This window comes from Sminthopsis crassicaudata, chromosome 4 (assembly GCF_048593235.1).
Source record: "Sminthopsis crassicaudata isolate SCR6 chromosome 4, ASM4859323v1, whole genome shotgun sequence".
Lineage (NCBI taxonomy): Eukaryota > Metazoa > Chordata > Mammalia > Dasyuromorphia > Dasyuridae > Sminthopsis > Sminthopsis crassicaudata.
In genome coordinates this window covers 408,812,397-408,826,419 of record NC_133620.1, presented here as the reverse complement: position 1 = coordinate 408,826,419, position 14,023 = coordinate 408,812,397, and the positions used below count along the sequence as shown (strand labels likewise).

The following is a 14,023-nucleotide window of genomic DNA, read 5'->3' as shown; positions in this document are numbered from 1 at the left end:
TCAAGGCAGCTTAGAACTGAGAAAAGGCCACCAGACTTAGCAGTGAAGAGATCATTGCACATGTTGGAGAGAATAATTTTCAGTCAATTGATGAATTCAGAACTAGATTGCAAAGGGCTGAGTAAATGAGAGGAGAAGAAAAAGAAACCAAAGAATGGTAAATAACTTTTTCAAGGAGAGATTAAATGATAGCTTGAAGAGATGAAGTTTATGGGGTTTTTTTAAAGGTTGGAAAGTGACAGGGGGCCAAGAGGGAGGTGAAATTGTTGTTCAGAGACTGTGGGAAAGGAATACAGATAGTGGATAGAGAGGTTGAGGATAGTGAGAAAAGAGGAATGATCGACAGAGCAGTCTGCTGGAGAATGTAGGATGAACAGGATCAAGGGCACAGGTAGAGTGGTTAACCCTGGCAAGGAGAAACACTGCTTTTTCAGAGACTGGGGGATAGTGTAAAAGAGTTCTAAGATATGAAGAAAAAGGAAAATTAATACCCTGTAACCTTAGTTTTTTCAGTAAATTAGCATGAGGCAAGGTCTTTAAACTGGGACAACAAGGTAGTTTATAGAAGATTTGAAGAGAGAAGAGAATGTTTGTAATAGCTTGAGATATGAAACCAGTTAAACAGGTTTAAAGAATTTGGCTTGCCTGAAGTAAGGCCCAAGTTGAAGTTGGATAAAATATGTCTTCCTCCAGTTTGTCAATACATTGGGAGTATTAATGGAGATGGATGGCCAGAGGCAATCTAGGACTGTTGTTTGGTATTAGAGGAGCAGCCATAGGACCAAGGAGGTGAGAGATTCAAAAATATTATGGTATGGAATTGATTGTCATGAACAATTAATTACATAAGAAAATACTAAAGTAGAGGGATTTGGAGCTCTTCATGAATATGAAGAATAAGCTTAGGAGTGGTGAGGCACAGGCAGGAAGAGATGGAATGATAGGAAACTTTCTTCTTGAGGAAAGTATTGAGTTTTGGGTTCAAGAATTAGGACCCCTTCTAGTATATAACCATTCTTAGGTGTAGCAGAATGGAGTAAATGAGTAGCTATACAAGAAATTTAGGCATTGAAAGATTAGGAAGTTTGGGAGAGTTTCAGAGTTGATATTGAAGTTCCATAGCATAAGGACAGGAATTGGGGAGCAGAAGAATCCTTGAGGACAGAATAGTCATTATGACTTGAAAAAGATAGCTAGACCATATTAATGCAATGAACTTTTAAACTTTAGTGATAGTAGCAAGGGAAACATCTGAAAGTATCAGTGGGGGAGCAGGTGAGCAAGGAGTATTCATTTTAAAAGATGAATTTGCCCAAATGGTTTCCAATTACCTTGGAGACACTCCCATACCTCCACCTCCATCCACACCCCCAATTTTAATCAGTGATCCTGAGTACATCACCTAAGTTTTCAGTAAGTACATGGAAGAAACTCTTTTTGAGAAGAGACTGACCTGCTTCATTAGGGGGATTTTCCTTATCCCTTAGTACATTTCTGATCCCTACAGTAAGAGTGGCAAATTTATATGATTAAGTATTTGTACTACATCTTCAATTATGGAACAAAGACCTCATAGGTAATTCAGTGTTTGTAGATTGTTTAGTTTTTATTTCTTCATTTGTTCATATTTTATAGGACTCTAATACATCATTTTATGAAACCTCCTTTCTTGTAGTGCTCCCTTGTGTGCCATAAAACATGTTTGGAAACATTAACAATCCAATGTGGGCACCAGAGACTTCATGGAAAATTGCATCTGTTTGGTGGAGAATTTGATCTAGCTGCTAAAAATTCCCCTGATGGCATCCCCTTCATCATTAAAAAATGTACATCAGAAATCGAAAAGCGAGCCTTACATGTGAAGGTATATATTATAACTTTATTTTAAATTTTAAACCATAATATATTTTGGTGTTTAGTAAGCATTGAAAAGATTTAGTAAGTATTGAAAAGATTTTTAAAGAGAAAACTATTTTCAAATGTTATCACTATTCCATTTTCTAATAGTATCTCTTTTCTAAAGGGTCATTTTGAAATATTTATTTCCTGATGAAATCATCACATTGAAGTTCTTGTACTAAAGGAATTTTTTTTACTTGTTCTTTCCCTCTCTTTTAAGGGCATCTACCGTATGAATGGTGTTAAATTAAGAGTGGAAAAACTCTGTCAATCCTTTGAAAATGGAAAAGATTTAGTAGAATTGTCAGGACTCTGTGAACATGATATCAGCAATGTTCTTAAGTTATATCTTCGTAAGGTAAAGAAACGTTTCTTGACATTTGCTGTGAAATCGAAGTAAGAATCTGTTTGTCCTTGTTATCTATTGGGGAAACTATTCTTTTAATGTTCCTTACAATAACTCTTTAACACTGGAATCACTTTTTGCTGCTACAATATATTGTCTATACAAAATAACATTGAGCACTTGAAAGTCACCAGCCTAGCTCATCAACAACAGTGAATTACAAGAACTTCCAGCAATTAAGAATAAATGATTCCTAGGAAACTTGAATCAGAGGATCTGGAATCAAGATTGTCATTGAACTATCATTGTAATCAGATTCTGCCTCCACTGCTTTCTTTGGCTGGGACAACGGCCAAATTATTTTACCTTTATAGGCTTCAGTTTCCTCCTTAGCAAACTGAAGGACTTGAACTAAATCATTCTTAGATTAGATATGGTTGATGCTACAGAGGTTAGAGTGTCTGGGACTATTGTCAGGAAAATCTAATTTGAATCCAGCCTCAGACACTTAGTTGTGTGACTCTGGTTAAACTACTTAATCTCTTCCTACCTCAGTTTCTTAACTGTAAGATGGGAATAATAATGATAGCACTTACTGTCCAGAGTTATGAGAATCAAATGAGATCATCTTTGTCAAAAGAGGTGAGTAAAGTGCCTGACACAAAATAGGTCTTCATGCTTATTCCCTCCTTCTCCCTCCCAGATCTTTTGATCTATATGAATATCTAAAATAATTCCCCAGCAAAGGCAAATAATTCAGTGAGGGAAGCTATACTGAGTATTTTAAAGACGATAATTGGCATTATCTACAGTATTTGGAGCTTCAGAGAATCAACATTTCACTGTAATTTTTATGATTTTTATTAATAGTGTTTTAATTTTCCAATGTAATTTTTATTATTTAGCCAGAGAATCCACAGTGCTCAAAATGACTGTGAGTCAATAGGTAGAAGAAACTTTTATGCACAAGATAAATAATGCTGTTTTGAGGAAGCATTTTCTCTTAATTGGCTCCTGTGGAATTTGAATTTTGTTTTTCAATTAGCTAAATAAGATATGTTAGTTGCAGAACCAGGTTGTATTTCCTGATCCCCTGCTTCCCAGTGTATTCCATTAGTATTTCCATTGGAAAAGCTGTTCTCTCTCATTCTTCAGTTTCTACACAATAAGGTTCTCTAGGCTTACTTTTCTATTCTTCACACACCTCAATGAGATAAATTCTTAAAGCCAAAATGAGATGAGGCTTCACTGTGTTTATTCAGATTCTATCTGTCCTTCAAGTCACCACTTGGATGCCCCTCCTACTTGCAGCCTAACTCTTCCAGTCCTTTGCCTTTTTCAGAAGGCACTTAGTACATTCCCCCATTTATTATAATCCTTTGTGAAGCCAGATTAGTTAGTTATTCCCTTGTCCCTCCTTGCATCCTTATAGTAGAGAAGATGCCCTGAAAGATCAAAGCCTTTTTTTAATTCCCACAGCATCTGGCCCAATATTTTGTCCATTAAATGCTTGTTGAATGAGTTAGGGTTAAAACAGAAATTGGCTTTAATCTCGCTAAAGAAAAATGACAGATAATGGAAATATTTAGAAGAACTGCACATGCTTAACTTATAAAGGATTGCTCATCGTCTTGAGGTGGAAAGAAAGGGAGAAAAATTTGGAACACGAAATTTTGCAAAAGCATTCATATTTGGAAAAATAAACTACCATTAGATTTTTAAAATGCTACACTAAGCAAATAAGGTATGATGATGAACAAGAAGGAAAAAAATAGAGTAATATGCAGGCTGACATTCTTAATATGTTTTTTTTTCCCTTTTAGTTACCAGAACCATTATTTTTGTTTCGCCTTTATGATGACCTTATTGATCTTGCCAAAGAAAGCCAGAATGTAAATGAAGACTCAAAACAGGGAGGCCCTGAAGCTGTGGATGCTGAACTAAATAAAATCCTGAAGAAAATCAAAGCTCTTCTTAAAAAACTCCCAGGACCAAACTATAATACTATTAAGTATCTTATAGGTCATCTTAATAGGTAAGAGCTTTACCTCAAGAAATATCTTCCTTGTGAATAGTAATTATTTTATTGTATATTCTGTGGAAGTAGTGTAGTGGATGTTTTGTTTTAACTTCAGTTCCTACAGAGGAGTAGCCTGAAGTAGGAGAAATAATCATGGATTTAGGATCACCTTTTTAACCTAATCATTTGGGGGAAAAATACAATTGCTTCCCCTTCCTCACCATAATATATACTATATATATATATACACACACACACACCATACTGGTATATTTTTGGTACCTGAGGAGGTGGTGAAAAAGGATATCTGAATCCAGCTTCATCATTGTAAATCTTTCCCAGAATGTCAAAACTAAGTCTAACAAACATATGACAGTTCCCCTTCCCTATTTGTTTTCCTCTTCAGGGTGGTCCAAAAGTCTGAAGAAAACAAGATGCCGGCCAGTAATCTGGGGATAATATTTGGGCCGACTCTGATCAGGCCTCAGCAGACGGATGCTAAGGTTTCCCTTTCCTCTCTGGTGGACTGCACTCATCAGGCTCGATTTGTGGAGCTTCTTATAGCTAATTATGAGAAGATTTTTGATGTATCTTTGCTACCACTCTCAGCCTCTACCAGTGAAAGCCCCACCTTCAAGCTCCAAAAGCTGGAGTCATGTTTGGCTTCAAAGGAAGTGAGTGGTGTCAAATGTTGCCTTATGCCTGAGCCTTGTGGAGTTTGCATGAATGAATTTCAGCTCTTTGACCCATTTCATCTATAGTGTACATTTACATTTTTAACCTATTTTTAAAAATCCTCTTGTATCAACAGGGCACCCCACTTTCCCATAATGAGAGTGTAATTTCAGAAACAGCCACATCATTTGGAGGACTACATGACAATAAAAATGCACTAGAAGGAGCTGATGCATGTTCAGTAGGTAAGTATTTGCAAAACACTATGGCTGGATGGTAGTGTCCATGGTGGGAAGGAATATATAAGAAGACTGGAAAGGGAGCACATCATAAGGAGTGTTCTTACTGCCAGAAAAGTGATTTTAGATTTGTTCCTAGAAGACGTAAAGGGGTCACTCATGGTTTTTGCCATCTTGATCTTTTTATTGAGGAGAATTTGAGTTTGGGTCTAAGTCCTTCCTTGCCTGGGGCTCCCAAAACCCCAACAGGCTCCATCCAGGGCATGACCAGAACAGGGTAGAGCAGCTCTCCTCTCACCTTCACATAGAATGCTGGACTTGAAATCCAGAAATCCTGAGTTCAGATCCTGATTGAGACACAAATTCTGCTGTGTCCTCGGACAAATAATTTTACTTCTCTGTGCTTCTATTGTGTCTTTGGGTAATTGGGGATAAGTTGAGCACTTAACCTCTCAAGGTCATTGTAAGACTCAAATGAAATACTTGTAAAGTCCTTTGCAAACCTGAAAGCATTATATAAATAACTATATTGTTACTGTTATATTTCTGTCTTATAAATTATAGCATTTCAATAAATACTTTTTTAAGTATTTGTTACATGTGAGGCACTGGGAATACAAATGTCCTTCCCACATGACCGGGAATTTAGGGGTGCAGTGACCTTGTGATCTGAAAAATCTGCATAAAAATTTTGGCCCTTCTTTTTGCCAGGAAAATCTGATTTTTTTACAATGAGATATTTAAAATACCTTATTATAATATTCAGGTTTGTATTGTCTGTGGCTTCCTTAAAATTCCCAAATAATTTGCGTTTCTTATGCCGACCTATGATAGATCAAAAGCACAATGGGAAGAGTCAAAATGTAAAAGTAATAACTAACCATATAAAGGATAAACTGTCCTTACATATGTAGTTTACATTCTCACTGGGGTAGATAGTAACTTTACAGAGATTTACAGTGTAAAGCAACATTAGAGGTATAGACAAAGTACTTTTAAGTACCAGGAAGTTTGAGGAGTCAGAGCAAAAGTACTAATGTTTAAAATCAGGAAAATGGCACTTGAGCTAGTCTTTAAAAGAAGAGAATGTCTCCCAGGTACAATCACAAGGAGTTTGGAGGGCCTTCTAGTTGTGAGAGACAGCCATTGGGAAGGTCCAGAGATAGGTGTGTCACGTGAGAAATGGGCTGGTTTGTCTGGGGCAGAATGGTAACAAGAATATGAAGAGTGAGCATTTATGTAGCACCTTGTATGTGCCAGGTGCTCTCCACATGCTTCACAATCAACATGACCCTGGCAGGTCAGTACTATTACTAATCCCATTTACAGTTGAGGAAACTGACAGAAGTGAACCTTTGCTGCCTGATACACATGTATGATAGAAAGTGTAATGTCCTGTTGGGGTCAGGGGTTTCAAAGCTAAACACTGAAAGTCTGTATTTGATCCTTCAGGCAAATTGGGTTGGGCTGCAATTGATGGGGAATGGGATCACATGGTAAGATCTGTCATTAAAGAAAATCACTTTGGCAACAGTTCAGGACATAGATTGGAGTGGAGAAAAAGGGGAGACTAATGAGAAGTCCATTGCCTTCTCTGGGTGAAAGATATTAAGGACATAAAACTAAGGTGTTAGCTGCAAGTAGAGAGAAGGAACCAGATTCAAGTGATATTTGGAATAAGGAGCCAAGATTTGGCAATTCATTTTTTATGGGAGGAAAAGGAGCCCAAATAATGCTGAGATTACAGACATGAAACACTGCAAGGATGGTGGAGCCTCTACAAAAATTAGGATGTTTTGGAAGAAAGGGTTTAATGCAAAAGATAATGAATTGAGTAGATATTGCCAGGACATCAAGCTTAAAATGTCCAATATCTATCTGATGACCATAAGGAAAGGTAGAATTGTAATAGATTGTGGTCATACAGGGGAAAGCCAGAGGATTTAATTAGAGAAGTGGACAATTGCTTTTTGTGGCTGAGGTGTGAAGTAAAGGAACAGATATAAGACAGAGCTGGAATGAAGAAGTGGGGTGAAAAGGAAGAAGATGAACAGCTAAGGGATCACTAGCCCAGGTTCTAGAGTTTGCTTCTTAAGAAATTTATGTCCAGCTGAGCAACTCCCAAGAGTAATCTTAACAAAAGTTATTAGCAGTAGTAGCAGCAATAGCAGTAGTAATGGTAGTAGCAATAGCTGTAATAGTAGTAGTGGTGGTGGTAGGGGTAGAAGCAGTAGGAGGAGGGGGAATGGTGGTAGCAGTCATAATGTGTAGTGGGGATAATATAGTAACTGTAAAAATTGTAGTAATGATACTAGTAGTGATAGTAGTCAGCTGTAGAAATAGCAATGGTAGTAGTAGTCATTGTAGAAGTTGTTAGTAGTAGTAGTGGTAGTTGGTTTGGGTACTGGGTGGTAGTTGTGGTGGCAGTCACAGTAGTAGGTAGGAGAGAGGCAGAGGAGGACAGTCTGGAATGTTAAGCTCAGTGGTTAAATTCCATTTTTGTTAAGAATGAATGGGGAAGAATTCACTGTTCTTAATGTAACCATTGTTGCCATTATCTTTGTTGCGCTTTTATCTCTTGCATTCCAGTACCACTTGTAGAGATTTTGATATTTTTCTACCTTATGTCTTTCCTATCTCCTCTTCCTTTTCTCCTAGAAATTGTGACTCCTATTTGTAGAATTCGTCTTTTAGAAGTTTAAACAGCCAGACACTAAAAGAATTAGACTGATTAACAAGTGATGGAGTGCACCAAAATCTTCACAGTTCTCTCTTTTTATCACTTTTATAACCACATAGTTGCTAGGTACTGGAGTTCTTGAACATTTTACTGTTGCTATACCTGCTTGCTTTCTCTAATTATGTAATATATGGTTACATTATTAAGAAATTATATTATTCCATCTAAACATTACTGTTTTAAGCAAAAAGAAGGGGAAAGTATTAAATTCTGTTAGAATTCATTACAGCTGAAGTGAATTAAGTGGGTTAAGCAAGTCACAGTCTGGTGTAAGGACTTTTATAGTGTGTCACTAAAATATATTCTGCATTTTTTTTAATTGAAACACAAAGGTAGTAAGAAAGCCTACAATATTTTTTCCCCAAGGAAATGAAACCTTATAAATGTTCAGTTTTCCAGAAAAGGTAAATTGTGTCAGGTAAGAGAAGTAATAAGTTCATTCTTCCTGTGTATTTTCTCTTCAGGAATAAGCTTATGTGATATTTGTGAATATATCTTTTTTTTTCTTTGAGCATAATTGGATATCCCTGTAATTTAATATGTTCATATTTAGAGTGTATGAAAATGGAAAATTAATGTCCTGTTATGACTTCTTTCAGAAAATGCCATGTCTTCAGTTTTTGATGAGACTGAAATCCACCCCTTGAAGAACAAAGATCATTTTGAAGCTGACAATCATTCAAATATAAAATGTAATCAAATAACTTTGAGATCACCAAGGATAAAGACATCAGTTAGACCTGTGAGTCTGCCTGGAGATCAGTTCCTCCTTTCAAACTTTTTAAATGAGAACAGTTCCAAAAATATAAGAACTGTAACTTCAGACAAATTTGGTAAGAGTTCAACCGCTGAAGAAATGTCTGAAACAAAATCTTTTCCTAACTCATCCTCTAGACTTTGTTGTTATGACCCCAAAACTTGGGACAAACAAGTTAGACAATATGATAATATGAATACAAGGACTGCAGTTATCATGCCCAATACACTCCAGGAAAACAAAGAACCAGACAGTGGTACAACTTGTGTTTTATCTCTCATCTCTGATAACCCTCCATCCAGTGCCAAGCACCTCAGCCAGCCGGACAGGGTACCAGTCACGGTGCCTAGAATAATAGAAGAAGGATGCTCTTCAAATTCTCATCCTCTTCCTGCTTTCAGGGCACGGAGAACTCTGCAGCCCCCACCAGGAACATTTTATGTACCACATCCTAACAATAAGGTAAAAGGAAATGAGGAAAGATTTTCAGAAACTTATACAGCAGCACCTATTAGTGTCAATCAAGAAAATACTGTGAATTTTGTTGTCAACTCAGATTCACCTAGACGGCAGGTAAATCAGCTCAAAGTTAGCTCCGAAGAACTTCGTCCATCTGATGTGAAACCGGTGTGCCAGAGACTAAGACCAAAACGGATTCAAGACTTGGAGCAAAGAGAAGCACAATTTGTGTAGAATTGCCAAATCTTGATGGGCAAGGGCGGGGGAGTGTTTGTTTGGTTGAGAAATAGGATAATAGGAATGTTGTAGGAAGTCTATTCATAGTTGGGTAAAAAGCAAAGTTTGAGTGTCTTCATTGGGACCATTTTTGTGCCATATTTGAATTATTTTTATAATCATTTTTAAAGTTATGCTGGAAGGGTATTATGAACTAAAATGAAGTTGACTTTTTTTTTTTTTTTTTACTTTACTAAGTTGTTTTCTTTGGGGATTTTTTAGAACAAAGAGAAGCACAGTTTGTCTAGGGTTGCCAAATGTTGCATTTTATTTTTCCTTTGGTTGAGAGAAAGGATACTAGGAATATTGTAGAAGTCTATTCTTAGTAAGGTAATAAGGAAAAGTTGAGTATGTATTCATTGGGACCACTTTGTGCCATATTTGAATAATTTTTATAGGCATTATTTTAAAAATTATGCTGGAAGGGTAGAATGAACCAAAATGAAGTTGACTTTTTTTTAGTTTAGTTAATTGTTAATATTTTATTTAAATATATCCAATAAAATGCAGTTCTTGAGCTAATTAGGTGCAATTGTGAAAGCTTCAGTTTCTGAAGTGGATCTTAAGTGCTTATTCATATGGGGGGAAAATAGTATTTCCCTATGTGAAGCTGAAAACTTCTTAGTATAAATTATGTGGTTTTACAACAATCTGACAAATTAAATTCTTGTGTTTTTTTTATAAAAGTTTGTTTTTCAATCTGTGCAATTTCATGTTTTTCTCCTTAATAGATTATATAATAGCCAAATTGGCTTGTCACTGTATTATATGTATTTTTATACCTATGTTTTCATTTGTTGTCAATTTTTATGTTTGTCACTTTAATTGTACCAAGAAGATGCACTTAGTGAGCTGCAGAAGTGGAAGGGATAATAGTATGTATTTGGTGGAGGGCAGAAAATTATCAAAGTGAAGAAGCATGGTCCCACATAATTGAGAGGTATAACTTCTCCCAGACATTGTTTTAGGAGGATCTTTTTGAGAGTAGCCTAGCAGAGAAGAGCAAAGCCACCAAGGTGAAGAAGCATGATCTCCAGAAAGTGAAGCTAAGTGCAATACTTCCTCTGTGGCATATTCTTTCTAGTCTCTTCAGATGTTGGAGCAGCAGCATTGACCTGTTGGGATTGGGAATGGTACTAGAATTCCTAGTTTATAAAGTCAGTATCTCTCCTGTTTATGTTGTATTTTTCTCAGTTTGTCTAAACTTGAGTACAGAATATGAGTCAAAATAAACAGAATGCCCTTATTTAGTATATGCATCTGATATACCCCTTATATTAGATGTTTATGCAATCATGTTACCTAAACACAATAAATATAACTTTTTAACCTATTTTTAAACTCATGGTTTTTTTTAAAGTTAACCTATTTTGATGACTTGTCACTTTTGAACTTAGGGGTTTAGGGACTGCATTAAATGGATTCATGACTTTCTGCAATATAACATGGGGGAGAAATTAAGGAGTTTTTGTTTATAAAAATTTTTGTTAATTTGAATCTGATATTTTATCTTATTTTGAGAGTTCAGTTCTAGATAGAAATTGCTACCAGAGATATAGATTAGCACCTTATTTGTAGCTATTTAAACCAAGAAGTTAAATGATCTGCCCCCAGACTCTGCTTCTCATCCAAGTTTTCATTGCCCTAAGACACTAGTCCCTTTATCTTTTAAGCCATACCGATTTCTGATTTTGTATTAAAAGGTATTTTATTATTCCTATTATACATGGCCTCTGAGTGTCTTTGTAGAGTCTAATATTCCCCATGATACAGAAAAATAGAAAATACCATATTATGTCTGGACCCTGAAAAATGAAGAAAACTGGCCCTAGAAAATGTATTTTAGTCAAATTGATGAACATGGCTTGAAACTGGTCTGAAAATCAGGTAAGAGTTTTGGAGGGAGCTATCATTAATATATAAGAAAACCATTGTTGGTAGCCACTAGAAGCTGTTGCAGATCAGAAGTTGTATTTTGTGAAAGGAATTTCAATCCTTGGTACCTTTGCTTTTACTATCTTCATCTCCATCCTCTGTCTCCACATGCAAAATAAGTTCTGGCAGAATAGTTTCAAGGGTTTGTTTATAGGTATCGTGGTTGGGGTTAGTTACATCTGCTTTCTCTGAATATTTTTTCCTTCCTGAAACACAGAGGCATTTTGTGAGGGAATGGTGCTATCTATTCCATCCACAGTAGTGTACACAAGGTTGATCATGGAGGTATGACATGGAGACAATTAGCCTCAAAATTGCTTTATTAACACTAGGCCAAGACCAGATAAAGCATTTAGTAGAAGGTGGTGGTGATGAAGTCTTATAAAGAGAAAGAGATTCAAAAGCCACCAGAAAGCCTCATGGGAGAAATATTATGCATACTTATTATATTAGAGGTAGGTTATAGCTAATTATCTATTTTGCTTTTTCTGTTCTGGAAATCAAGGTGAATGAATTTATAGGCATTTGAAATTGCTTCATCATGTGAACTAACAAATTGAAGGATATCTTGAGAATCAATCTCTTAGCATCTTCAAAATTGTCTTGACACTATATTCTTCTGGATAGAGATAATTGATCTAGTCTAATTCTTTCTATTGCCATTTCTATTGCCTTATGAGAAACTGGAAGGAGAAAGAATCCAAATGTTGGTAGTGAATTAATGATCTCAGAGAAAAAAGTTTGTCATAGAAATGCCTGTAATTCAAAATTACTTTTCGAAATGGTTTTAACAATTCACAGCTCTACCAACAATACTTTGATATACCTGTCTTTCCACAACCGCTCCAACTTTGACTGTTACCTTTTTTTCCTCTTTTCCAATTTGCTAAATGTGAGCATTAAAGTTTCTAGAAGATCAATACATACAAATTTAGTTTTGCTTACAATAATCAAAGTTTTGTTAGAGAAAGCTGCTTCACATATTTTGTGACTACTCAATTTTTTTTAAAAAACTATACTTCATCTAGATTTGCATTGCTTAATATTTGTCTTGCAGTGTCAATTTTAAATATTTAATCATCAGTTATATTGAAGTCCTTGTTCAAAAGAAATGTTTGCTTACTCTTTTTTCTTTGATTAGATAATTATTTACCATTCAAATCACATTTGAATTTTTTCAGCAATTTTAATGTTTTTCCCATGCAAAAAACAAAAAAACAAAAAACCTGGAAAAAAACTTTCATGTGAAACCATGGATCTTTACTTTGTACATTTGTTTTTTCTTTTCTTTTTTATTATAGCTTTTTTTATTTACAAAATATATTCATGGGTAAGTTTTTCAACATTGACCCTTGCAAAATCTTCTATTACAAATTTTCCCCTCCTTCCCCCCACCCTCTCCTCTAGATGGCAAGTAGTCCAATACATGCTAAATATGTTAAATATATGTTAAATGCAATATATATAATACATATTTATACAGTTATCTTGTTCCACAAGAAAAATTGTATCTAGAAAGAAAAAAAAACTTGACAATAACAGAAAGAGTGAAAATGCTATGGTTCTCTTCATTACTGAACAATTGGAACTGGAATTCATTGTTGAAGAGAGCCATGTACATCAGAATCGATCATTGTATAGTCTTGTTGTACAATGATCTTCTGCTTATTTCACTCCGCATCAGTTCATGTAAATCTCTCCAGGCCTCTCTGTATTCATCCTGTTGGTCATTTCTTACAGAACAATAATATTCCATAACATTCATATACCATAATTTATTCAGCCATTCTCCAACTGATGGGCATCCACTCAGTTTCCAGTTTCTTGCCACTACAAAGAGAGCTGCCACAAACAGTTTTGCACATGTGGATCTCTTTCCTTTCTTTAAGATATCTTTGGGATATAAGCCCAGTAATATCACTGCTGGGTCAAAAAGTATGAACAGTTTGATAACTTTCTGAGCATAGTTCCAATTTGCTGTCCAGAATGGTGGGATTCATTCACAGTTCCACCAACAAGTACATTTGGTTTAAAAAAAAAAAAAATACCTAAATGGAGCACTACTTCTGGAGTCAGGAAGACTTGAATTCAAATCTGGCCTCAGACATTTAACACTTCCTAATGCAAGTCACTTAACCGCAACTGCCTTGAAAAAACTTTTTTCATATTTCAAATTTAGCATGGCTATTCTAGTATTGTCCTGTTTATCTATGAACTTCTCTTCCATTGATTTTTAGTATCACTGCTGTATCTTACAGTCAATATTTTATTTCATTTTTAAAATTTAAATGTCTATTTTGTTTTCTGCCTTCCTCCTATTTAGAAAAATAGAATAGTGGAGATGGAGGAGGGAAAACTTGTAAGAAATACATAGAACAAATTACTTCATTCACCATGTCCAAATAATAAGTTTCAATTTGTAATCTGAATCTATTTAGCAGCTCTATCCAGAGGTAGACAATTAAGCTTCATCGTAGTTGATTATTATATATAGTACATATGGATTCTTTTCCTCATTATTTAATCTCTTTGGGATATAGACCCAATGATAGTTTTACTGGGTCAAAGAAACGATGCTCCCAAAGATACTAAACAAAATCTAGCAACTTTGGAAACATTATTCCAAATTGTTCCAAATACCCAATTTCCAAAATGGCCCAACCAATTCACAGCACCA

The 14,023-nt window shown here is 35.4% G+C and overlaps 1 protein-coding gene across 1 annotated transcript in view; it reads left to right on the top strand.

The window, feature by feature from the left end:
- LOC141539663 (rho GTPase-activating protein 29-like) overlaps nucleotides 1-10,744 on the top strand; it is a 75,298-nt gene extending 64,554 nt beyond the window's left edge. The window contains exons 17-22 of the mRNA XM_074262741.1: nucleotides 1,676-1,864; nucleotides 2,120-2,257; nucleotides 4,069-4,280; nucleotides 4,672-4,939; nucleotides 5,077-5,185; nucleotides 8,519-10,744. Of these exons, the coding sequence (XP_074118842.1) occupies nucleotides 1,676-1,864; nucleotides 2,120-2,257; nucleotides 4,069-4,280; nucleotides 4,672-4,939; nucleotides 5,077-5,185; nucleotides 8,519-9,369 (1,767 nt within the window). The 3' untranslated portion in view covers nucleotides 9,370-10,744. The remainder of the gene's footprint in view (nucleotides 1-1,675; nucleotides 1,865-2,119; nucleotides 2,258-4,068; nucleotides 4,281-4,671; nucleotides 4,940-5,076; nucleotides 5,186-8,518) is intronic.
- The last annotated feature ends 3,279 nt before the right edge of the window (nucleotides 10,745-14,023 follow it).